The sequence below is a fragment of the Eremomyces bilateralis genome, assembly GCF_010015585.1.
Source record: "Eremomyces bilateralis CBS 781.70 unplaced genomic scaffold P152scaffold_2, whole genome shotgun sequence".
Classification (NCBI taxonomy): Eukaryota; Fungi; Ascomycota; class Dothideomycetes; order Eremomycetales; family Eremomycetaceae; genus Eremomyces; species Eremomyces bilateralis.
The window spans coordinates 272450-296344 of record NW_022985068.1 but is presented as its reverse complement, the minus strand read 5'-3'; the positions used below and the strand labels follow the sequence as shown (position 1 = coordinate 296344).

The window sequence follows — 23895 nt, the reverse complement described above, 5'->3', positions numbered from 1 at the left end:
CTGAAGTCCACCGTTCATGTTCCCCTGACTTTCAGTACAGTCGTTAGTTTTCCGTCCCTTCTCCTACATCAATGTCATAGCAAGGTGTCTAGCTACTATTCTCCTGTATATCGTATTGTGCGTTTTCTCTTCAAGTCATATAGTAGTATGTTCTCCGCAATCTTATCTCGTGTCAACGTTGGATTGATCGCTTAGACTCCCCTTATTCCCATTCTCATGTTCCCGTTCTTCTTGACCTCCTTTGCTGCCCGCACCACCCTCACCTTCAGCGTTTCGACCTGGGGTCGCAAGCTGTCAATGATGCAAATACTTCCTGGCCACTCTTTGTTTATCATGCGCGGAGGCCAAGTTTTGTGCTCATCTGGCAAAGTCCTCCGAACCATTGCTCTACCTCATTCAATTCTTCGACTTTACAAAGACGTCATTCCGGGAAAGTCAACGTTCGTGTTCGAATATTTTACCGGTCATCTCCTCCAGCTTGCCCAGAAAGGGCTACCAATATCGACCACGAAGAAAACCCTGAAAGACGCACTTCTTGGGATTGCGGAATTACACGATCAAGAGATCATTCACACAGGCATGTTCTATCGCGTATATTCATTATAGGTAGCTAGTGATTCAGATATCAAAGTGGATAACGTGTTCATCGACTGGACGGAGCTTCCCGACGGTGGTATCAATATCGAAAAAGTCCAGCTCGCCGACTTGGAGGATGCCGCTCATCTTCCACCGAACACGGTGGTCATCGGAAAGCAAGCTGGAAACTAACTGTAGCGGGGACTTGAAGCCCATTCCTGTGGCCCGATCCACAAGCCGTCCGACGTCTTCTCATTTGCGATTGTCTTAAGTTGTCACACATCCTCCCATTCTGGAGGACCAGTTCATGAAAGCTGTTAGATGATCTACGCAGTTATGAAGCACGTTATTTTCGACGTCCCCGAGTCGGAGCTCGACGGCGGCAAAATTGAGCGACTGGTCGCGATCATCGGCTGCCAAATGTCATACTTTGGCCAGCTGGATAGTGTCAACGCGCTGATCGGAAAGCATCTCGATGCCGACAATCCGTACGGCCAGGTCTTCCAGATCCATCAGGATGGGTTTGGGAAAGATCACCCGAGAGCACCGATTCGAAAATGGTTTGACTTGGACGACGACTTCAAAGATCTAGTGGAGGGAAGGACGAATTTAAATCCGAACTTCCGAAGGGGATAATCACTGCACGGGCCCCTTCCAGGACTTTGAGGTGATTTCTAAGGCGATTCGATGGACACGTTAAGACGTGTATCTATCCGCTTGATGGTTTTCGGGAGATGGTATGGTAAGATTGTTCGAAAGTTAATCCATTGCGATTTTGCTCGGGAGCGATCTTGGGGGGACCGGAGCTGCAGAGGAAAATTTACAGCGACGTCGTTTGTCCGCTGGAAGAAGTTATTGACAAGCTAGAAGCGTTTTAAATGAATACAAGGAAGGTTCCGGTTCAAGTTGAGGTTGATGATTACACAAGGGTATGAATGAAAGCAGATATGACACCATGGGTCGTGTCCTTGAACGTCTATCTGATTGACTGATTCCAATCATGAGGCGGACATGAGAAGGGACGTGAACCCGTTCGCTGACCATTGATGCAAGAGGTTTAAAAATATTGACACTAATGCAAAATAAACCATACGCCATACCTTACAGTCACATTAAACGATGGCCCGTCTATCTCATTAATGAACGCTGGCCCAACATAGTGATATCCCCCAGGACAAGGTCTAATCAAGCTCGCGAACACACTCATGAAGCTCGACTACCTACCTGATCCCCTAATCTTGGACTACATATTGCCATCCCGATCCCATCCTTCGTAGTTCTAATTATGGTATTCCAAGTCATATAATTCCCGATCATTGCAATGGTCCTCCTCATGGTCGAGCTGACGCAGTAGTCTCCAGCTCGAAGTCTGACCATCCTCTCATCCTGAGGATCCAACAACATAGTTCGCTGCACTGTATCGCGTGCGGCAGCGCAGTCCAACAACACGCCAAGGCATCGGACCGCGGTGTCGAAGGGTTCAGGAGCGACTCTCTAGTCCCCGTACGCGGCGGCTGTGAGGTGAGCCAGTACATCACTTCGAGATTTCACTACATCGAACCAGGTGCCGATGTACTCGACCAGACTGCTAGCATACTTTCCAATTTGCCTCCACAAATCTCCTGGCATGTTCGTCGTGCTGTTCACCTTCCATGGCCGAGAAACTGCCCAGATGCGGCCGAATTTCCGGCCTTTACCATTCAGTCCGCGGTCGTCAGGGTTGAAGACAAACTAGCACTGAGTTCCACCCGACAGTCCTTTGACCTCCCTCACACTGATGATAAAATGCGGCGGGTTAACCTCAAGTCGCTGATGTACGCATCCTAAGAGATCCAGAACCAGGAGGCGGAAGTAGTTGGGGCTCGGGAGAGGGGTGTATTCGAACAAGACTGGTTGCTCTGCACTATTGCCGGTGAAAGTTGTGAAGTAGGTACTGGAGGTCCCGATTGATGAACAGTAGCCCTGCTCTTGCATATGATATGATTCCGCTAGAACGTTATGGTACGACGGCGTAAAGGCGAGCCGAGCAACTCTTCCGATCTCATCTGCTTGGACAGGAGCGCCTTACAAGCTGCTTTAACTTCTTCATCGTGATAATTAGGAAAGAAAATGACAGCAAAGAATCAGTCAGAAGATTCAACCTATAGAAACTGCTTAAACAAAAGCCAAATTTGTAACCGTTAGTATTCATATTCTGTCATGTTTGGGAAATTATCAGGAGATCGTCGCTCAACTCCTTCATTGTTCCGGAACCCAACCTACGAGATTGAAGACCTCAAAAATGAAAAAATCCTGTCCAATTGTTCAAAAAGAAAACAATATTACGAGACGATGAGCTGGGAGATTGGATAATATAAGGGGAAGGGAAGGTGAGTTTATTATTAGTACGGTAGTCTCCGTAATAGTCCGTACCCCTCAAGTACTAAACAGCGGGCCGAGGGCGTGTAGCGATAGTAAACCCCGTACAGCCATACGTACTCTATTTGTGGCTCATGGTATCGACCTCCGCTCGTTCCTGTCAGTTGCGACAAGTTGCGCCATCGGATTTGAGAACTGAGCCATCGTGTGACATACTTCCACACTTTCATATCCCTAGACTTGAAATCGGCCGAAATCGAAACGCCAATTCGACCCTACGAAGAGTTGTCTGCGATACGAAAGCCACTATCCTTCCTACATTCGATTCGATCGCTGCTGCGTGTCGAGTTCGTATTCCCAGCCTGGCTGTCACCCAGAGATACCGTATGCCTCCATTGGATCCCTAACACCACGCCCACTTGGGTAAACGGTTGAGAAGTCGTAATAAGATGGCGAGCTACGCTGCCATCAATTCCATGCCGGACGAATTGGAAGGGCGGCCAGGGAGTGCGGCATCGTCACGAGGGCGAAGGTAATGCGATGACATCGAAGAACGACTTGTCGGAACCAGTTAGGACTAATTCAATACAGACCAAGAAGAAGTACCAAATCGATGGGCTTTGCCGGGTCTGCGAGCTGGTCCAGTAGTGTCATCAACCTCGTGAACACAAGTAAGATACGGCCACTCGATCAGGAACCAGACACATCGTTAACCGGATTACAGTTGTCGGTGCCGGAGTCCTCGCCATGCCATCCGCCATGTCACATCTAGGGGTCACACTCGGCGTATTCGTGATAGTATGGTCGGCCCTGACCGCCGGATTTGGACTCTATCTCCAAACACGATGCGCACAATATCTCGACCGTGGGGCCGCGTCGTTCTTCGCCCTCTCACAGATCACATACCCGAACGCCGCCGTCATATTCGATGCGGCGATCGCGGTCAAATGCTTTGGCGTGGGTGTCAGCTATCTGATCATCATCGGAGATCTGATGCCTGGTGTGGTGAAGGGGTTTAGCGACAGTGCAGGAGACATCGGATATCTCGTCGATCGACATTTTTGGATTACTGCGTTCATGTATGAACAACATCGTATTCTATTGTATGTGGATGTGGCTGACGATGACAGGTTGATTGTTATACCCCTATCCTTCCTCCGACGACTCGATTCGTTGAAATATACCAGCGTTATCGCTTTAATATCCATCGGGTATCTCGTTATCTTGGTGGTAGCCCATTTTGTCAAGGGCGATACCTTTAAAGATCGGGGAGAGATTCATTATTTTGGGTGGAGTGGGCCGGTTGATGCCCTGGCCAGCTTTCCAGTCATCGTATTCGCATATACGTGCCACCAGAACGTAAGTTCTAGAAGACAATGTTCCCAGAAGAGATGCTGATGTTTCCAGATGTTCTCCATCCTGAATGAGATCGGGAACAACTCTCACTTCCGAACAGCGGGTGTTGTTGTTGCTAGCGCTGGCAGTTCATGTGCAACGTATATCCTCGTTGCATTGACTGGATACCTGTCTTATGGAAGCAACGTCAACGGCAACATTGTCAGCATGTGTAAGTACCCTCACAGGCCTCTTATTCAATCCTAATGAACGGTAGATCCACCTTCAATCTCCTCCACCATCGGCCGCGCCGCCATCGTCATCCTCGTCATGTTCTCCTACCCCCTCCAGGTCCACCCCTGCCGCGCCTCCCTCGACGCCGTCCTTCGCTGGCGCCCCTTCACCCCCTCCAAGACCTCCACCTACGAAAACTCCCCGTCCCGCAGCACCCTGATCATGAACAACCGCAACGCCGCGCAACCGAAAGTCGACCCTATATCCGACCTCCGCTTCGCCGCCCTCACCACCACCATCATCGTCTTCTCCTACATCGCCGCCATGACCGTCTCCTCGCTCGAGAAAGTCCTCGCCTACGTCGGCAGCACCGGCTCCACCAGCATTTCCTTCATCCTACCCGGGCTGTTTTACTATAAGATCAGCAGCCCCGATAGCCCCCAGCATCAGCGCCTGCTGAAAGGGAACGACGACGAGGAGTACGACGACGCCGAGGACGACGAGCTGAGCGGCGCCGGCATCATGAGCGCGAGCGGGATCCTAAGGATCAAGACGAAGACGTGGCGACGGGTGTTGCTGCGGCGGATGAGTTTGGCGTTGGCGATCTACGGGATAGTGGTCATGGTGGTCTGTCTGGGAACGAATTTCTTTTTCACGACCGCGGAGTGATCGGTAGACGATGCGACGTTTCCGTTGTTGGCGAAATAGCGGCAGCGAGGGTTCCTGGCGTACGACGGCGAACGGTTTCTCTAATCTCTTCGTGTAAATACATTTCTGCCCGGCGTTGGTGATATACAATTGGAATTGGTCTACTTTGCTTAGGGGATGCAACCCTCCTAAGGATCCCCATCCTTCGGACGTTTTCCGCTAGTCGGAGAATACGATTCTTTTGCTGCTCCACCACCCATCGTTCGGATCCTCCCGAGTTAGGGGTCGATGGGCTGCCTTAACTCCCAAGGCTGACATCACTTACGACTTAACGAGCTGTCATACGATTCCTCTCCACGACTTGATCACCCGGACCAACATAGATTTCAAACCGCATAACAAAAGTCTAGAATCCCTCCAGCCGCTTTGCCAGCGGAGTCCCTCCTCCTGACGCAAGGTAGCAGAGTAAGCATCATCCTCGTAGATTAATTGTATATTACCTCGCAACCCGGCCATATTCCCCACAAGGATTCATCTCTCCGACTACGCCCATACCATTTATCCATATTATATAGATCATGCGGCTTGGTCGGCCGTCGATTTCTAGTTTCGCGTTGACGGTTGCGAGTGCTTGATTTCCCCTCAGCGATCTGCGATGGCGCTGTGGATCTGAGATTCTGCAGTGGTGTTTCTCTCTTGGCATCCTGATATTAGGAATTAAGACGCACTGTTAAGAAGCCATGGTTTCTATGCGTGCGTGGTGTAGCTGGATGTTTGTGGGCGGAATTGTCGGTCTTGAAGTGATGGCAGTCCCTTTAATACGTGAGATATACCTCCTTCCGCCACTCCTACATACGCATCCTGCTGAACTCTCTTCAGCACGACGCACCCCCTCACGACCCAGCGACTCCCGCGACGACAAAGACCCCTTCAACCCCACCCTCCTCCCTGGCGTCGCCTCCGTCACCCAATCATCCCGCTGCAACATCCACGGCACGCCGACCTCCCTCCTCGCCGACCGACGCTTCAACTCCGATCTCCCGCCCGTGAAAGACGTCGTGCAATGCCAGGCAGCCTGCCGCGCGGTGTCGCAGTGCCAATCGTACGCGTTCACGCTAGGGGAAGCGCGGCAGAACTGCGTGTTCTACATGGCGCAGGCGGAGGGGAACGTGGTGCCGTTTCCGGCGGATATGGACTATGATGAGAGGGCGGGGTGGTGGTTTAGTGACAAGTATCCGTCGGAGAAGGTGGATTATTGTTATCGGAGGGCGAATGGGAGTGTTGGGAAGAGGGAGTAATTAGGATGGGGGACGAGGGTGTGATGAGATTGAACGGAAGTTGACTTGATTTAATGAATTGGATGAGACGTCGCACTGAAACATCCCGAAACGTCCCATCTCTTGTATCTGAGCGTTGCCGTCCCTTGGAATATCAATAATTCCGGAGTAGACACGACGCAGAATGCAGCAACCAGGCTTCATGCGTTCGAGGCATACCACCCATATGCCATCCACGGATTTTAAGCCAAACACCTCCCAATGATAACAGCGCGTAAACGAAATCATACAAGCCATTACTATTCGTATAACCCCAAACCCGGGGAATCACATCATCTATCAGAACGAAATCAGTCAATTCGGCCCCTGACAGTCCACCACCCTTCATCCGGTTCAACGAGAATCTTAATCTTTCTTTGGTGATGTCGCATCGAATGCCCGGAGCGCCTCAACGGAGAACACGTAGGTCATGTACGTTGGGAAAATCAGCCAAAGGCCACTATGAGAGGTCAGCATCTATCCACACTCTCGTCTATGTAGGGGCTTCATACTTTGGAATGGCCCAGATGAAGAACAGGGTGGCCGTGTCATTGTGACCGACGTTGCGGTAGCCCGAAAAATACTCGTTCAGCCCTTCAGGTGGTTAGTTAGGCATTGGTCCCCATGCATAATGAGTCGGGGGCGTACAATATAGCACCGACTTGCTCAACGTCATGACGCTGGTGCAGAGAGCCAAGAGCACCAACCCCCCTCCCGCTCTCCCCCCCACCCTGAGCGTCTGCAACCGCTCCAGCACCCCCACCGCCCCCTTCCTCGACCTCCCCGCCGACTCCGTCAACCGAAACAGATATACCAGATACACGATATACCCCAGCGTCTCCACCACATTCATCGAGCTCTGCGCTCCCGAAAACCCATTGTGCTCCTCCCACGCCGGAAACCCATAGATGTAATCCACCGTCGCATACAGCGTGTATGGGGACCAGATGGGCGCGTGCCACGCGCCGCCAGGCATCGTGTACGGCCGCCCCAGCATGTACCCGGTGTCCCAGATGACGATCGGCACGGAGACCAGCAGCCAGAGGACGGCGAGGAAGGGCGGCTGGTGCGCCCAGACGCCGGATTTTCGCGCCTTGGAGGAGGTGGTGAGGGCGTTGGATTTGGAGGGGGAGGACGTGGGGGAAGCGGAGAGGTTGGGGGGGGGAAATTGGCGGGGGTGGTTGCGCGTGGAGACCATGATGGAGGAGACGGGACGATGGGCTGGACAATGAGTGATGAATTAGGGTATTGAAGTTGGATTATTTCATTTATTGTTTTCTGTAGTACAGGTTTGATACCGTAGGGAATGGGGAGTTGGTGTTTATGTATCTCTCTCACTGATCCATAAGCGTGACTGGCGCGCAAGGGACGGAAGACGGTTGTTGTTGCTGCAGATGTTCAGCTTGACACGCGATTCGTAGGAGCGTACTGGGTACTACTACTAATACGTTACGTATTCGTAGATGATTTGAAGCGCATCGGAGGTTCGGCGTTTCCTGGTTGAAGCTTCCACAGCCTCCCAGTCCACAGCCTCCCAGTTAGAGAGTCATGAGTGCAGGTGCAGGTGTGGCACCAAGGCATAAAGGCACCAAGGCATAAAGGCACCAAGGCATATATTATAGCTTAGTCAGTTTCAGCCACCGGACATTAAACTGTGGCTGGGATATTAAAGACAACAGCACGTGACAGCCACTGGTCGGTGCGTCCTGGCAACAGTCCAGTGACTCCAGTCCGATCGCAACAAACACAGATGGGCCTCTCGGCATCAACATTGAACATTCAACCGACCGTCGCAACTTTCCGATGCGCATCCCCTCCACCACGAATAAGGTATAGTATTTGCCTTGCGATTGACACGATTCGACACGACCGACCGAACTCCGACTCACGACCATTACGATCCCCAGGAATATCCTCAGATTTTGGAACACGCCTTGAATGCACTCTGAGACATCCACGGCAGACTCACCACATTACGACTCACGGCCGCATTTCACAACAGAAGACCCAAGGACCAATACCCTCGGAGATTTTTCATAAGGCTTGAAACCCGATATTATTTGTAGGATTGGAATCTTGAGATCATCGACTTTCATAAGACCACCGAAACCATGGGAGATGACCTCCCATCGTCGCCAGCACCGGCTGGATTCGCGACGACGACGGAAGAGTTGGCATACTACAAATCGCAGTATGAGCAACTGGAACTCGAACTGCAAGATTTCCAGGCGTCAAGTCGCGAACTAGAAACAGAGCTCGAGAAAGATGTCGAAGCATCAGAGAAGAGGGAACGACAACTTCAGGAGAAGGTGGAGAATCTGGGATTTGAGGCCGAGGAATGGAAGGTGGGTTCCGTTTCTTATTATTGCGCTGTAATACCGGTGGATTGAGGAATAGTGACTGACAGCGGATGTAGACCAAGTACAAACAAGCCAAGAACGAAGCTGGTAATGCACAGAGCACGCTGCAAAAGGAGATCACATCACTACGGGATAGCAACCGAACAATGCAGTTCAAGTTAAGGGATATCGAAGTCGCAAACGATGACTACGAGCGCCAAGCACGGAACACGACATCCTCTTTGGAGGATCTCGAATCCAAGTACAACGTCTCGATCGAGCACGGTGTAATGTTGGAAGAGGAGATCAAAATCGGCGAGCAAGAGCGCGAGGGCCTACGCATCGAAAACCAACGCATCCGAGACGAGTTATCCGACCTTAAGATCGAGGCAGAAATCATCCAGGAGAAGCTGAGGTTAGCGGAGGCCAACATCGCACAAGGCCACCTTCGACAGCCATCTCGGACATTAGCCGTCGAGACTCTCCGATCACAGTCACCCATATCCGAATCAACATCTGCGACGACCGTATCCTCTCCCACGGTTTCCACCCCTCCCGCCACCAAATCAGAACCATCCACCCTCTCCGCAACCCCTCCGTCCCCTCCCCTCTCCGAATCCGCCGGACTCGCGCACGCCCCTGCCCCCGTCACCCCCGCGATATCCAAACCGCGCACCCGCGCCACCACCGGCGCCTCCGTCTCCCGCAAACCCGGCCTTCCCACCACCCGCACCCCCAGCCACATCCGTGGCCCCTCCATCGCCTCCACCACCTCCGCCACCCCCTCCTTCCGCCGCTCCGTCACCCAAAAACCCGCCCCTACCCCGCGCTCCCGCCCCTCTATCCCCGCACTCACCACCCACCCGGCCCCCTCCACCACCCTCCCCCGCTCCGGCTCCCTCCACCACATCCGCGCCCTCCGCGGCAAAATGGAAAAACTCGAGGCCCGCGTCCACTCTGCCCGCAGCAAACTCCCCGCCCCCACCGCCACCCCGCCCCGCGCTAGTCCCCGCGCCGGAATTGCCCGACCCGACTCCCTCCACCACCCTGCCTCCACCCCCTCCGTCCCCGCCACCGTCACCGTCCGCTCCTCCAAAAAACGCATCTCCTCCACCGCTAGTAGCCGCAACAGCGACATCGGCGTCAGCGGCCGCCGCAGCCTCGGCGGCGCGCGCACACCCGTGGGCGGGGAGCGCGGCGAACGAACAAGCCTCCTCGGCGGGTTCGCGGACGCCGGCGGCACGTATATCAGCGGCAGTCGGCCGAGCAGCCGGGCGAGCGTTGCGAGCAATGCGGGGGGGTTCGTGCGGCCGAGCAGTCGGGCGAGTATGAGTAATATTCGGGCGGGGGCGAGGACGCCGGTGGGGTTTTCCGGGGGAAGTGCGCAGGGGGCGGCGGGGATAATGAGGCCGAGGAGTAGTGTGTCGGGGACGTTTGCGCCGCCGAGCCTGAGTAGTTCGTTATCAGGGCATGCAGGCCAGCATGGGCATGGGCATGGGCATGGACACGGTCACAGTCACTCGGTCAGCCATTCGCTGAGTCGGTCGGTCAACGGCGCGGGGGTGGGAGATATCGAGGACGACGAGGAGGATGAGGATGCGAGCTTCGTGACGCCGGTGGCAAGGCGCACGACGCTGGACCGGGCGGTCGCGGCCGGCAGTGGGATTCCGACGCCGGCGGGATTGAAGAGGCAGAGTAAGGGAGGGGAGGGGAGGAGGCAGAGTGGGGTGGAGGGGGAGATGGGGCCGCCGGAGAGGAGGGGGCGGTTGAGTGGGGTGGGGGAGACGTATTGAACCATTGATTTGGTGGATAGGGGTATTGTGAGTTTATTGGCGTTCGATTGGATGGGGGGTGCATTGGTGGGTGTTCTGGGATGATTATGGGACGGAAGTCAAGTCGATTTTACTCGGGATGGAGTTCGTGGATGGATTGGCACTGGCGTTTGATCTGATGGCTTGGACATTCTATACCCGCATCTTATGGCTTATGGCTTACACGGACGGGACGTTCCGCTCGGTCCGGTCCAGGATACCCATTTCAGAATACATCATGATACTCATATTTCGGTCTGATACTCATGAAAGAGGCACTGCATGATGGTACGATGGCGGTGGGGAGTCGGAGAGCCGGAGCAGCGATTTGAGACTCTTGTTAACCTGAGATGTGAATATATCTACTGGAACAATAGTACTACTCAGGACTACAGTAGGAATATTGTCTGGCAGACCTTCCATTCCAGATGTGAAGAAAGTCCGATATTGACACGGTGACACCAAGTATTCCGAGCACGTGACCGCTGTTGACAACACTCTACAAACTTCTCCAAGCCTCTCATCTCGACCTCGTCCGTCACCATTATATATCCAACGAAGAACTCCTACGAACGATTACCTACTCGAACATTTATAAGTCATAACCACATCTATTGTCCAACCCTATCCGTGGTCGCTCCCCAACAACCCAGCCCACATCGGGCATCCCCCCCTGTCCACCTAACGGAGGCGGAGTCCGATGTTCAGCGCCGGGATCCCGCAGCGGAGAGCCGATCGCTGGGATCCATCTATCTCTATTCTTGATCCTTGTTCTGGGTGCTTACTGGGGTTGGTTTATTGCGGGAGTTTTAGAGATGGGCTTTCGGTGGCGGTCCAGGCAGATTTGCTGTAGAGGCTTGAGGATTGGAGATTAGTGTTATTGTGAGGTTATAGTTCAACGGAGGGAATGCGAATGGGGTCGTGGTTTGTGGTTGGGACGGTTGACATTTTATGAGGCGAGATCCTGGTGAAAATCGTGGCGCTAGGGAAACGGTCCCTGGTGGAGATGGGGAACGGAGTGCAGAACAGAGCAGAGCGAAAAGAGGAAGGAGCCTCCCGACTTAAACATGGACCGTCATGGTCACGTCTTGATATCAATAGAGGATATTATTCTGCTAACGATCAATCCCAGGTCCAATCGAAAACCTCAATATTTCGAGAGCCGAGAGAGGGAGAGAGAGAGAGAGTGGGCACCCAACTTCGCTGGTCTGGGATATCGGATTATTTTAAGCACTCCACAACCCGACCCGATGTACCACGGAGGCGAGATCGCCTTACTCTCCGACTCGCAGCGCTGGCGATGTCCAATGGCGAGAGACAGTTGGTCATCGATCTGCCAGGTTAGTTATGATAATTCCTGCGGTGGTGTTCCAGTGGTTGTGGAGGCTGTCGAGACGGGTTCCGTGGACGGGGATCGACAACTGCATGGGGAGTTTTCAGGCCAGACTGTTCTGTGTTGCTGTGGCATATCCGACGCTGGCTGAGAAACCCCAATGTTACATATTTGGCGACTATTGCACTGTCCCTGAGAGATGTTGGACAGTGACTGATTTGCTGTCGACGATGGACAGAAGTCAATTGCAGCCATGGATCATGATCTCACAGCTCCAGGGCTCCCATGTCGGTGGGACTGGGGCCTGCTCTTCCACGACATGCTCCGTTGCTGTCACTGCTCCTCCGCTCCGTACTCCGTAAAGTGATGAATGTAGAATAAATGCACGATGGGATGAATGGCCTACAAATATCGGCTCTCCCCATCTTCCGCGCCCCCGTAGTCCTTCAAGATTCTCGGATTCGATTCCTTTGCTAAAGAAAACGTTGGATGGACGGTCATGCGAATCGATCGGACCTAATTATCCCCTCCCCACCTTAATCCTCATTAGAGAATTCTATCTCCCGTACCTTGCAGACATTACCGCACCGGCTCTCGGGGACCGATCCTCCAACACCTCCCCGTGTGTATTCGCAATCGTCACCAATCCAATAATAATCTTTAAAATCCGAAGCGACAAGACACAGCTTTGAATTCTTCATTAATCTGCCTCATTCGCATCGAAGCGGGTATTCATGGGAAATTGAGGAAGACTGAGAAAGTTGTTAGAAGAGACAACGTCACTCCTTGAATCCGGAGCTGGCAACCAGACGCTACCACCAACTTTTTTTACCCCCGAGTCCGTACTTCCGCATCTTCCCCCAACCATCCTCCGAACCACTATTGAATTACCATTCCTCTTTCTCCAATTCGCAAATCCTCTTCCTACAATTCTCATCCTCAACCTAATTCATACCCTTCTTTCAATCCCCTCACTCAATCTCTCCATTGCTCTTCACCTATACACACCTACAATCCTCTGAATATCAGATTTCCCCAATTTGTCTACACTCCTTCTCCGACCTGAGCATCACCATCCTCTACACCGCCCGTAATGGGCTTACCCGCAACCACTTCCGACACCATGGCGAAAGAAAACGGCTATGCGAACGGCTTCCCGTCGTCCTATGCTGCAAAGCATAACCTTCACTCGCACTTCATCGGAGGCAATCACTTGGGCGCCGCCTCCTCCAGCAAGGTCAAGGACTTTGTCGCCGCACACGACGGCCACACCGTCATCACGAATGTAAGTAACATTCCGCCTCTTCCGGGCGAGCTGCGCTGCATGCACTCCGTGGCGATCAGCTCCGGTGGTGGTACTGAGCACCGAAACGAGTTTTGTGTGCAACAGACGAGAACCAGCGAGACGAGATCGCTGACACGACCCCTACTCTAGGTCCTCATCGCAAATAACGGGATCGCAGCGGTCAAGGAGATCCGATCGGTACGAAAATGGGCGTACGAAACATTCGGCGACGAGCGCGCCATTCAGTTCACCGTCATGGCCACGCCGGAGGATCTGCAGGCCAATGCGGACTACATCCGGATGGCGGATCAGTACGTCGAGGTGCCGGGTGGGACAAATAACAACAATTATGCCAACGTCGAATTGATCGTGGATGTGGCGGAGCGAATGGGTGTTCATGCGGTGTGGGCTGGATGGTAAGCAACTCCATCATGCACCATTGCAAAATGGTGCTGGACTATTGATATTGATATCGGAACGGGAACATCGATCGCTAACGTATCTATTTCAGGGGCCACGCATCCGAGAACCCCAAACTCCCCGAATCTCTCGCCGCCTCCCCCCACAAAATCGTCTTCATCGGCCCTCCAGGCTCAGCCATGCGCTCCCTCGGCGATAAAATCTCTTCCACCATCGTCGCACAACATGCCAAAGTCCCATGCATACCGTGGTCCGGCACCGGCGTTGATCAAGTGCACGTCGGCGACAACGGCATCGTCACCGTCGACGAGCACATCTACAACAAGGGCTGCGTCACCTCGCCCGAAGAGGGGCTCGAAGCCGCGAAGAAGATCGGGTTCCCCGTCATGGTGAAAGCGTCCGAGGGCGGCGGCGGGAAGGGGATCCGAAAAGTCGACGACGAGGAGGAGTTCGTGCAGCTGTACAAGGCGGCCGCGGCGGAGATCCCTGGCAGCCCGATTTTCATCATGAAATTGGCGGGCAATGCGCGCCATCTGGAGGTGCAGTTGTTGGCGGATCAGTACGGGAACAATATCTCGATCTTCGGACGTGATTGTTCCGTGCAGAGACGGCATCAAAAGATCATTGAGGAGGCGCCGGTGACGGTGGCGAACTCGGCGACGTTCGAGGCGATGGAGAGGTCGGCGGTTTCGCTGGGCAAGCTGGTCGGTTATGTCTCCGCAGGAACCGTGGAGTATCTCTATTCGCACTCCGACGACAAGTTCTACTTCCTCGAGTTGAATCCGAGGTTGCAGGTCGAGCATCCGACCACAGAGATGGTTTCAGGCGTCAACCTTCCTGCCGCGCAGCTCCAGATCGCCATGGGTCTCCCATTGCACCGCATCCGAGATATTCGTCTCCTCTATGGTGCCGACCCCAAATACAGCACCCCGATCGACTTCGATTTCTCCACCGAGGAGTCCTCCAAGGCCCAGCGCAAACCGAAGCCAAAGGGCCACTGCACCGCATGCCGCATCACATCTGAAGATCCCGGCGAGGGCTTCAAGCCATCCAGCGGAACGATGCACGATCTGAACTTCCGCTCCAGCTCCAATGTTTGGGGCTACTTCTCCGTCAGCTCCGGCTCCGGCATCCACAGTTTCTCCGACAGTCAGTTCGGCCATATTTTCGCGTACGGCGAGAACCGAACGGCGTCACGGAAACACATGGTCGTCGCGCTCAAGGAACTGAGCATTCGCGGCGACTTCCGGACTACGGTCGAGTACCTCATCAAGCTGCTCGAGACGCCGGCATTCGAAGATAACACGATCACGACCGGCTGGTTGGATGAGCTGATTCAGAAGAAACTGACCGCCGAGCGGCCGGACCCGATGGTTGCCGTCATCTGCGGCGCGGTCACGAAAGCGTATGCGGCGAGCGAGGCATGCATGACGGAGTACCACACCAGCTTGGAGAAGGGGCAGGTACCGTCCAAGGATGTGCTGAAAACCGTTTTCCCGGTCGACTTCATCTACGAGGACTATCGGTACAAGTTCACATCCACCCGATCGAGCCATGACAGCTTCACGCTGTTCATCAACGGCTCCAAATGCGCCGTGGGGGTTCGTGCGCTCGTGGACGGCGGCCTGCTGATCCTGCTGAACGGGAAGAGCCACAACGTCTACTGGAAGGAGGAAGTCGGGGCGACGCGTCTCAGCGTCGACTCCAAGACCTGCTTGTTGGAGCAGGAGAACGACCCGACGCAGCTCCGTACTCCGTCCCCCGGGAAGCTCGTCAAGTTTACCGTTGAGAACGGTGACCACATCAAGAAGGGCCAGCCATTCGCGGAAGTCGAGGTCATGAAGATGTACATGCCGTTGATCGCACAGGAGGACGGTGTGGTCAACCTCATCAAGCAACCCGGAGCGACGCTGGAGGCCGGCGATATCCTGGGCATCCTCGCGCTCGACGACCCGACGAAAGTTAAGTCCGCACAGCCGTTCGTTGGCCAGTTACCGGACCTTGGACCGCCCGTCCGCCTGGGCAACAAGCCTCCTCAACGGTTCGCCTACCTTTCGGGCGTGCTCAACAACATCTTCATGGGCTACGACAACCAGGTGATCATGCAGTCGACGCTCAAGGAGTTCGTGGAAGTGCTCCGGAACCAAGAGCTGCCGTACGGCGAGTGGAATGCGCAGGCGTCCGCCCTGCACTCCCGCATGCCGCAGAAGCTCGATGCGCAGCTCAACCAGATCGTAGAGCGTGCGCACAGCAGGAACAGTGAGTTCCCGGCGAAGCAGCTGCAGAAGGCATACAATCGGTTCTTGGACGACAACGTCGCTGCGGCCGATACCGGGGTTCTGACATCGGCACTGGAACCGCTCATTGAAATCATGAACAACTACACCGAGGGGCTGAAGGTCCACGAATACGAGTCCATGATCCGGCTTCTCGAGAAATACTACGAGGTGGAGAAACTCTTCGCCATGCGTGTCACGCGCGACGAAGAGGTGATCCTCAAGCTCCGCGACGAGAACAAGACCAACATCTTGAACGTGGTGGAGATCGCCCTCTCCCACTCCCGTGTCACCGCGAAGAACAACCTGGTCGTCGCCATCCTCGACATGTACCGCCCCAACCGCCCCGGCGTCGGCAACGTCGCCAACTACTTCAAGGACATCCTCCGGAAGCTCACCGAACTGGAAAACCGCAGCACCGCGAAGGTCGCGCTGAAGTCCCGCGAGGTGCTGATCCAGTGCGCCATGCCCAGCCTCGAGGAGCGCTCCGCCCAGATGGAACATATCCTCCGCACCTCCGTCGTCGAGTCGCGATACGGTGAGACCAACTGGGATCACCGTAAGCCGGACCTCGACGCCATCAAGGAGGTCATCGACAGCCGGTACACCGTGTTCGACGTCATCCCGCAGTTCTTCGTGCACCAGGATCCATGGGTCGCGCTCGCTGCGCTGGAGGTGTATATCCGCCGCGCCTATCGCGCGTATCAGCTCAACGAGATCCAATACCACTTCGACGGGGAAGCGCCGTACGTGATCTCATGGGAGTTCGCGCTGCGCAAAGTCGGCGGCGAGTTCGGGCTGCCGCTGGAGAGCGCGTTCCCGAGCACCCCCGGCACGCCGGCGACACCGCTGGAGGGGTTCATGAAGAAGCACCACTCCATCAGCGATATGACGTACTTCACCGACCGGACGGAGGTGCAGCCCACGCGAATGGGCGCGGTCGTGCCGGTGGAGTTCATCGACGATGCGGAGGAACACCTGGCGCGCGCGCTGGAGTGCTTCCCGCTGACCGGCAAGTCGGACGGGAAGCGGGTGGAGAAGGGGCTGATCGCGACGCTCAGCAGCAAGAGGAAGCCGACGTCCAGCCCCCCCCAGAAGTCCGCCCGGGACGACTTGACCGCCGTGTGCAACGTCGCGATCAAGGACGCAGAGAGCTTGGACGACAAGGAGATCCTCGAGCGCATCTATCCGATCGTCAAGGACTACAAGGAGGATCTGCTCGCGCGCAGCGTCCGTCGGCTGACGTTCATCTGCGGTCACGGAGACGGAACGTATCCGGGCTACTACACTTTCCGTGGACCCGAGTACGAGGAAGACGCGTCCATCCGCCACGTGGAGCCGGCGTTGGCATTCCAGCTCGAGCTGGGCCGTCTGAGCAAATTCCACATCCGCCCCGTGTTCACGGAGAACCGAAACATCCACATCTACGAAGCGGTGGGCAAGGACGCGCCGCAAGACAAGCGGTACTTCACCCGTGCGGTGGTGCGACCCGGGCGCCTGCGCGAAGACATCCCGACCGCACAATACCTCGCCAGCGAGGCGGACCGCATGTTCGGGGACATCTTCGACGCACTCGAGATCATCGGCAACAACAACTCGGACATGAACCATATTTACATCAACTTCGGCACCGTGTTTCCGCTGTCCGCCGAGGAGGTGCAGGACGCCATCGCGCCGTTCATTGAGCGCTTCGGGCTGCGCTTCTGGAGGCTGCGGTGCACGCAGGCGGAGATCCGCATCATCTGCACGGACGCCGAGACCGGTGTGCCATACCCGCTGCGCATCGTCGTGTCCAACACCTCGGGCTACATCGTCCAGGTCGACCTGTACGCGGAGCGCAAGTCCGACCGCGGCACCGACTGGGTGTTCCAGTCAATCAGCGGGACGAACAAGCTCGGCCCGATGCACCTGCAGCCGGTCAACGCGCCGTACCCGACCAAGGGCGCGCTACAGCCGAAGCGGTACAAGGCGCACATCATGGGCACGCAGTACGTGTACGATTTCCCGGAGCTGTTCCGGCAGGCGATCGAGAACGACTGGGTGGAGGTGATCAAGCACCACGCGCACCTGAAGGACAAGCAGCCGCTCAAGGGCGAGTGCATCGAGTACAGCGAGCTAGTGCTGGACGACTCGGACAACCTGATCGAGCTGAACCGCGAGCCGGGGAACAACCACGTCGGCATGGTCGGCTGGCTCGTCACGGCCAAAACGCCTGAATACCCGCGCGGCCGCCGCTTTGTCATCGTCGCCAACGACATCACGTTCAAGATCGGCTCGTTCGGCCCCGCGGAAGACAAATTCTTCCACAAGTGCTCGGAGCTGGCGCGCAAGCTCGGCATCCCGCGGATCTACCTCTCCGCTAACTCCGGGGCGCGCCTTGGCATGGCGGAGGAGCTGATCCCCCATTTCAGCGTGGCGTGGAACGACGCGAGCCGGCCCGAGAAGGGGTTCCGGTATTTGTATTTGACGCCGGAGAAGAAGCAGCGGTTCGAGGATGGGAATCGGAAGGATGTGACCACGGAGAAGATCGTGGAGGATGGGGAGGTGAGGCATAAGGTCGTTACGGTGGTGGGTGCGGAGGATGGGTTGGGGGTAGAGTGCTTGAAGGGGTCGGGCACGATTGCAGGAGAGACGAGCAGGGCGTACGAGGATATCTTCACGATCACGTTGGTGACGTGCCGAAGCATTGGTGAGTTTCATTTCCTAACCTTGATTTGTGGTACGGTGATTAACATTCCCCAGGTATCGGAGCCTACCTCGTCCGCCTCGGCCAGCGCGCCATCCAAATCGAAGGCCAACCCATCATCCTCACCGGCGCCGGCGCGCTCAACAAGCTGCTCGGCCGCGAAGTGTACACATCCAACCTCCAGCTTGGCGGCACACAAATCATGTACAAGAACGGCGTGTCGCACATGACGGCGAACGACGACTTCGAGGGCGTCTGCCGCATCGTCAAATGGATGTCCTTCGTCCCCGACAAGAAAAACAACCCCGTACCCATCTCCCCCACCAGCGACGACTGGGACCGCGAGATCGCCTACTTCCCGCCCCAGCGCGCTCCGTACGATGTGCGATGGCTCATCGGCGGGAAAGAGGAGGACGGCGGCTTCTTGGGCGGTCTGTTTGACCGCGGGTCATTCGAAGAAGCGCTCGGCGGATGGGCGCGCACGGTGGTGATCGGCCGGGCACGACTTGGCGGCATCCCCATCGGGGTGATCGGTGTGGAGACGCGGACGGTGGAGAACGTGACGCCAGCAGACCCGGCGAACCCCGACTCGATCGAACAGGTGACGTCGGAGGCGGGCGGGGTGTGGTATCCCAACAGCGCGTTCAAGACGGCGCAGGCGATCCGGGACTTCAACCACGGCGAGCAGCTGCCACTGATGATCCTGGCCAACTGGCGCGGGTTCAGCGGCGGGCAGCGGGACATGTACAACGAGGTGCTGAAGTACGGGAGCCATATCGTAGATGCGCTCGTCAAGTACGAGCAGCCGGTGTTCGTGTATATCCCACCGTTTGGGGAGTTGCGAGGCGGCTCTTGGGTAAGCTCCTTATTGGATTCCTTCTATTAGACTGGTCCGTGCTAACATTCGATTCAGGTCGTCGTCGATCCTACGATCAACCCTGCGTACATGGAAATGTACGCCGACACCGATGCCCGCGGCGGCGTCCTCGAGCCCGAGGGCATCGTCGGCATCAAATTCCGCAAAGACCGCCAACTTGAGACGATGGCGCGCCTCGACCCCACGTACGGGGAGCTGAAGCGCAAATCGGCCGCGCCGAACCTCAGCCGCGAGGACGCCGCGAAGATCAAGGAGCAGATGACGGCGCGCGAGACGCTTCTCCTCCCGATCTACCACCAGATCGCGCTACAGTTTGCAGACCTGCACGACCGATCCGGGCGGATGAAGGCGAAGGACACCATCCGCAGCGAGCTGTCGTGGGCGCAGGCGCGGCGGTACTTCTACTGGCGTCTACGTCGCAGGCTGAACGAGGAGTACGTGCTCAAGCGGATGGCAGCGGCGGAGGGGAAGGAGGTAGCAGGGACGTCGCGGGGGCGAAAGCTGGAGACGCTGCGAGCGTGGAGCGGGGTGGAGCGGTTCGAGGAGGACGATATGGCGGTGGCGCTGTGGTACGAGGAGCATCGGAAAGAGGTGCACGCGAAGATCGAGGCGGCGAAGCGGGAGGCGGTGGCGGGGGATGTGGCGGGGTTGATGCGGAGGGATATGGAGGCGGGGTTGAAGGGGGTGCGGACGGTGTTGGGGATGTTGCCGGTGGGGGAGCGGGAGGAGATTCTGAAGATGTTGCAGAAGGCGTGAGGTGGAGATGGAGGCGTGATGTTGATGTCCTGATATTTCATTATGGATTGGCGAGAGTATGGTGTATGCTGGTCATTTTCTTCCAAAGGCATTCCACCATTCTCTGGTCGTGGGCTTTTAGGAGTTGGTACGGAGCATTGTAGATACAGTCCCGCGCAGCACATTAGAGTTTATAATGCATTTCCTGCTCATTTCTACTCTTGCTTTCCACAGCCAGTGCCTCATCACAGAATCTCTCCTCTGCCATCTGGCTATCCCCTTTGAAATGTAGTCACGTGCTAGCGCGTCTCTCGTCTCGACTTGCCGCATATACATATATCGAGTGATCGTCTCGTATATCGTAGGATTCGCTGTCCTCGAAGCTAAGTACATAATAATATCATTCCAACGATTCAATTGCCATACGTACATCTATTAGCAATTCCGTGTTTTACCGGTCCCCGGCCGTGATTCTCCATGCTTCCACAGCCGAGTGAAGACCCCTTTGCCCCCACGAGTCTCCAACGAATCGAGCAATGGATCAACGCCGCAACAGGAACCTGGAATATAAACGGCAAGTAGAGGCGACCATTCCGACTTCCACCCGTCTCTCCGGCCTCCACGACGCGGGTAGGTAATTCTTAGTGTATCGGTGTGTCCCTCTCCACTCTGACGTTCCGTATCTCATCATCTCCATCATCCCCCGACGAACGATGTTTAGGTGCGTGCAAATATGCGGTTAGGCTGGAGAAGTGAACACGAAGGGGAACCACGTCAACCTAGTGAAGTGACGGTGCTTCAGATTCCAATACCGATGATTTCCTTGATGACGGAAGTTTGATGGTTCCTTTGCGTTGTATGGTGTTTCGCGCTTTAGACGTTGTCTCTCTCCAAGTCTGCACATGACCATCTACTTTGTGTCTTGATGCCACCGACTTTTCACCACAAGTCACAGCCGGTTTCTTGTGCTCAGCTTAAGATGGCATTTGCATAAAGGCATTTGCCGGTGCTGTGTCTCATTCATCAAACGACGTTCATCAGATTTGATACTTCACCATCTATTCCACCTCTCAGTCTCCACCCCTCTCTCTCTTACATATACCACCCTCAATCTCTTGCGACGTCACCAACTTATCAGATCCAGCGAGTTCACCACCTGATCCTCTCACTAAATGACATCCCGAGCAGAACGACTCAAACAAATGCTTCGTACAGAAGTGGAGCCCGTTCCGGATCTTCCACCTGACGAAAGCGCCTCCGAAACTGAAGAGGGAGCCGCATCGACAACTGCCCTGGAGTCTGGAGCTAATTCTGGCAATTCTTACCCTAACTCTAAGATTCCGCGTGCTGATGACGACTTGGCTACTGATGAAAGTGAGCATGTGAAGAGCACCGTTAGAGACTCTACCTATTCTGCAGTTTCGAGCAATGTCACCGATGGCAATTCTACCGTTCTTCCTATCCGAGTAGCACCGTCACTGACGAATCTGGAGGACGAACAAGGGGAAACGGTCATTTCGCCAGAGGAAGAGAGACAATTCATCGATGATGTGAAGGCGGGGGCTGACGTCTACGATATCGGCAAACACCCCAAAGACGAAAACGATTCCGTGGACGATTACGTGTTCGAAATCCAGTCCGCCAAGTCCGAAGACCTGCAGGACATGAACGTGGAATCTGGGGACGAAAATCAATCCCTTGACGCCACCATCAGGGACGCAACCGGAAAGAAAGTTTGGACTCGTGGAGACCTCTCTGCACCAGGGGAGGAGTTTGTGCCGATTGTCGCGGCAGCGAAGTTTCCATACAAGTTTGCCCCCAAAGAGCACTCGGAGAAGATTGCGGATCGCTTCTTTAATGCAGGGAAATTCCATGAGAGGCCTTGGGAAGTGTAAGTGATTGTCCAATTCACTCTCATTGTACCTTCAGGTCTCAGGCAGCCACAGCCTGAGTCGTTCGTATTGACCCTTCTGTCACTCATTATTAACTGCTCGATCCACTTAGGTTTTATCTGTGGCATCCCCACACGTACAACGCTCTCTTGCTGATTCCTGCAACGCAATTCATCGCTTTACTGAAGGAAATTCAGAAAGCTTTTCCTGAGATCAAAATCGGTGCGGTTGCGTACTGGCGTGAGATCGGCCTCTTCTACGAATTTCCTGCAAACCACAACTGTCTCCCACGGTACCTTGGCAAGTGTAAATCGAAAGACCACCTCAATATCATGGAATCCGGTGCACCTCCTCCTACCTACCGTGGCCCGGGGGAGAAGAAACTCCCCGACCCTGGCAAGGGTACCTTTGAAGAGTTCAAGCGGATGTATGACGACGCGGTGGAAATGGGGAAGAATAAGAGCAAGGCGCAGAAGGCTAGGAAGCGAGCAGAACGTGTTCAGCAGCAGAGCCTTTGGGGCAGTCAGCTGAAACGAGCCCAATGTTATTTGGGGCTTCTTCCCAGGAACCAGCCGCAAGGTAGGCTTTGAAAGTCCGATTTCTCCTCACCAAACTTGAGGCTAACATGAACAAAGACATACTGCATCCTTCTTACCTACAACAGGTGGATAGCACGCCGGGACCTATCGATCCCGATAAGCCTGCTCCTTACCGTTTCGATCAACGAATCATCATCGTCTGTGTGGATATCGAATCCTACGAGCGAGATCACAGTAAGATCACCGAAATAGGTATCGCCACGCTAGATACCTATGATCTGGTTCTCCCTGGCAATGCGGTTCCTGGCCCCGAAGGCCAAAACTGGCGCAACCACATTCGAGCTCGACATTTTCTGATCAAGGATCATAAGCATCTTGTCAACCATGAGTTCGTCGGTGGCTGCCCTGACAAGTTCCGTTTCGGTGAGACCGAAGTCATCTCCCTCGCCGACGCACCCAAAGCCATCGCGTCGTGCTTCAAGGAACCGTACTCCGCTGGAATCAACATCGGGGTTGATAAGATCTTGCGAAATCAGGCAAATGAAGCGCCTGCATCCACACCCGTGTCCCAGCCAACCCTCCCTGAGGGTAGCCCGAATACCAAAGTCGTTATCCTAGGACACGATATCAAGAACGACCTCGAATACCTCCAGCGTATCGGCTATAACCCGCTCAATCTCGGCAACCGGATCCTCGAGATCATGGACACCATCCCGCTCTGGAAGGCCCACACCCGCGACCCCCGCGGCCAAGGCCTCGCTAGCTGCCTTGTGGAAGTCCAGATCGCCGCCTGGCATCTCCATAACGCTGGCAACGACGCCGTCTACACCCTGCAGCTCTTCCTCGGCGTGGCCGTCCGCGAAGCCGCCGGCCGGAAATCCAACCCGGCCGTCCGCACCATCGTCGACGACGACCCATCCGACGGCGGCAAGGCACCCCGCGACCAGTCCGGCCTATCCAATGCATTAGCCGCCGTGTCGCTGCAGGATGCAGAGCCCCTGGGGCTCAACGAATCCCAGCTCGACAAATGGCGGCGCGAACGATCGGCGGCGCGGCTCGAGTCGCAGATGTCAGAGCTGGTGGAGCGGGCGAAGGAGGAGGCGGAAGGGTGGAATGACGGGGCGGGGACGAAGGATGGCGGGGAAGCGGGGCCGAAGGAGATGCGGGAATATACGCTGCATTCGATGCGAGTGGAGGCGCAGATGAGGGGGCAGGAGGCGGGTGGGGGGATTGAG

The 23895-nt window shown here is 55.4% G+C and overlaps 9 protein-coding genes across 9 annotated transcripts; 8 read left to right on the top strand and 1 right to left on the bottom strand.

The window, feature by feature from the left end:
• The first annotated feature begins 85 nt into the window (after positions 1-85).
• Positions 86-752, top strand: P152DRAFT_110769 (uncharacterized protein). Its single transcript, XM_033673625.1, has one exon. The coding sequence runs from the start codon at positions 217-219 to the stop codon at positions 604-606; it is 390 nt and encodes a 129-aa protein (XP_033537739.1). The 5' UTR covers positions 86-216; the 3' UTR covers positions 607-752.
• A 72-nt stretch (positions 753-824) lies between these two features.
• Positions 825-1465, top strand: P152DRAFT_454349 (uncharacterized protein). The gene has a single exon (XM_033678574.1). It carries the CDS (start codon positions 898-900, stop codon positions 1210-1212), a length of 315 nt encoding a protein of 104 aa, XP_033537738.1. The 5' UTR covers positions 825-897; the 3' UTR covers positions 1213-1465.
• Positions 1466-3383: 1918 nt separating this feature from the next.
• Positions 3384-5622, top strand: P152DRAFT_492078 (uncharacterized protein; the record flags this gene model as incomplete). Its single annotated transcript, XM_033682176.1, has 6 exons — positions 3384-3466; positions 3526-3605; positions 3659-4013; positions 4065-4293; positions 4342-4501; positions 4547-5622. The coding sequence occupies 6 exons, from the start codon at positions 3384-3386 to the stop codon at positions 5170-5172; spliced, it is 1533 nt and encodes a 510-aa protein (XP_033537737.1). The 3' UTR covers positions 5173-5622.
• P152DRAFT_110733 (uncharacterized protein) lies at positions 5623-6650 on the top strand. Its single transcript, XM_033673624.1, has 2 exons — positions 5623-5973; positions 6031-6650. Exons 1-2 carry the CDS (start codon positions 5892-5894, stop codon positions 6447-6449), a joined length of 501 nt encoding a protein of 166 aa, XP_033537736.1. The 5' UTR covers positions 5623-5891; the 3' UTR covers positions 6450-6650.
• Positions 6651-6833: 183 nt separating this feature from the next.
• Positions 6834-7665, bottom strand: P152DRAFT_388678 (uncharacterized protein; the record flags this gene model as incomplete). The annotated part of the gene is made up of 3 exons (XM_033675943.1): positions 6834-6927; positions 6980-7061; positions 7116-7665. 3 exons carry the CDS (start codon positions 7663-7665, stop codon positions 6834-6836), a joined length of 726 nt encoding a protein of 241 aa, XP_033537735.1.
• A 572-nt stretch (positions 7666-8237) lies between these two features.
• On the top strand, positions 8238-10599 carry P152DRAFT_504873 (uncharacterized protein; the record flags this gene model as incomplete). Its single annotated transcript, XM_033682398.1, has 2 exons — positions 8238-8812; positions 8884-10599. Exons 1-2 carry the CDS (start codon positions 8579-8581, stop codon positions 10597-10599), a joined length of 1950 nt encoding a protein of 649 aa, XP_033537734.1. The 5' UTR covers positions 8238-8578.
• A 1085-nt stretch (positions 10600-11684) lies between these two features.
• P152DRAFT_445798 (uncharacterized protein) lies at positions 11685-12312 on the top strand (the record flags this gene model as incomplete). The annotated part of the gene is made up of 2 exons (XM_033677874.1): positions 11685-11957; positions 11992-12312. 2 exons carry the CDS (start codon positions 11685-11687, stop codon positions 12310-12312), a joined length of 594 nt encoding a protein of 197 aa, XP_033537733.1.
• A 761-nt stretch (positions 12313-13073) lies between these two features.
• Positions 13074-20250, top strand: P152DRAFT_470153 (uncharacterized protein; the record flags this gene model as incomplete). The annotated part of the gene is made up of 5 exons (XM_033680944.1): positions 13074-13235; positions 13386-13651; positions 13747-18620; positions 18674-19473; positions 19531-20250. 5 exons carry the CDS (start codon positions 13074-13076, stop codon positions 20248-20250), a joined length of 6822 nt encoding a protein of 2273 aa, XP_033537732.1.
• A 1643-nt stretch (positions 20251-21893) lies between these two features.
• P152DRAFT_389261 (uncharacterized protein) lies at positions 21894-23802 on the top strand (the record flags this gene model as incomplete). Its single annotated transcript, XM_033675974.1, has 4 exons — positions 21894-22120; positions 22234-22700; positions 22757-23550; positions 23680-23802. Coding segments are annotated over 4 exons (1611 nt in total), but the record flags the coding sequence as incomplete, so codon positions are not given.
• Between the last annotated feature and the right edge of the window lie 93 nt (positions 23803-23895).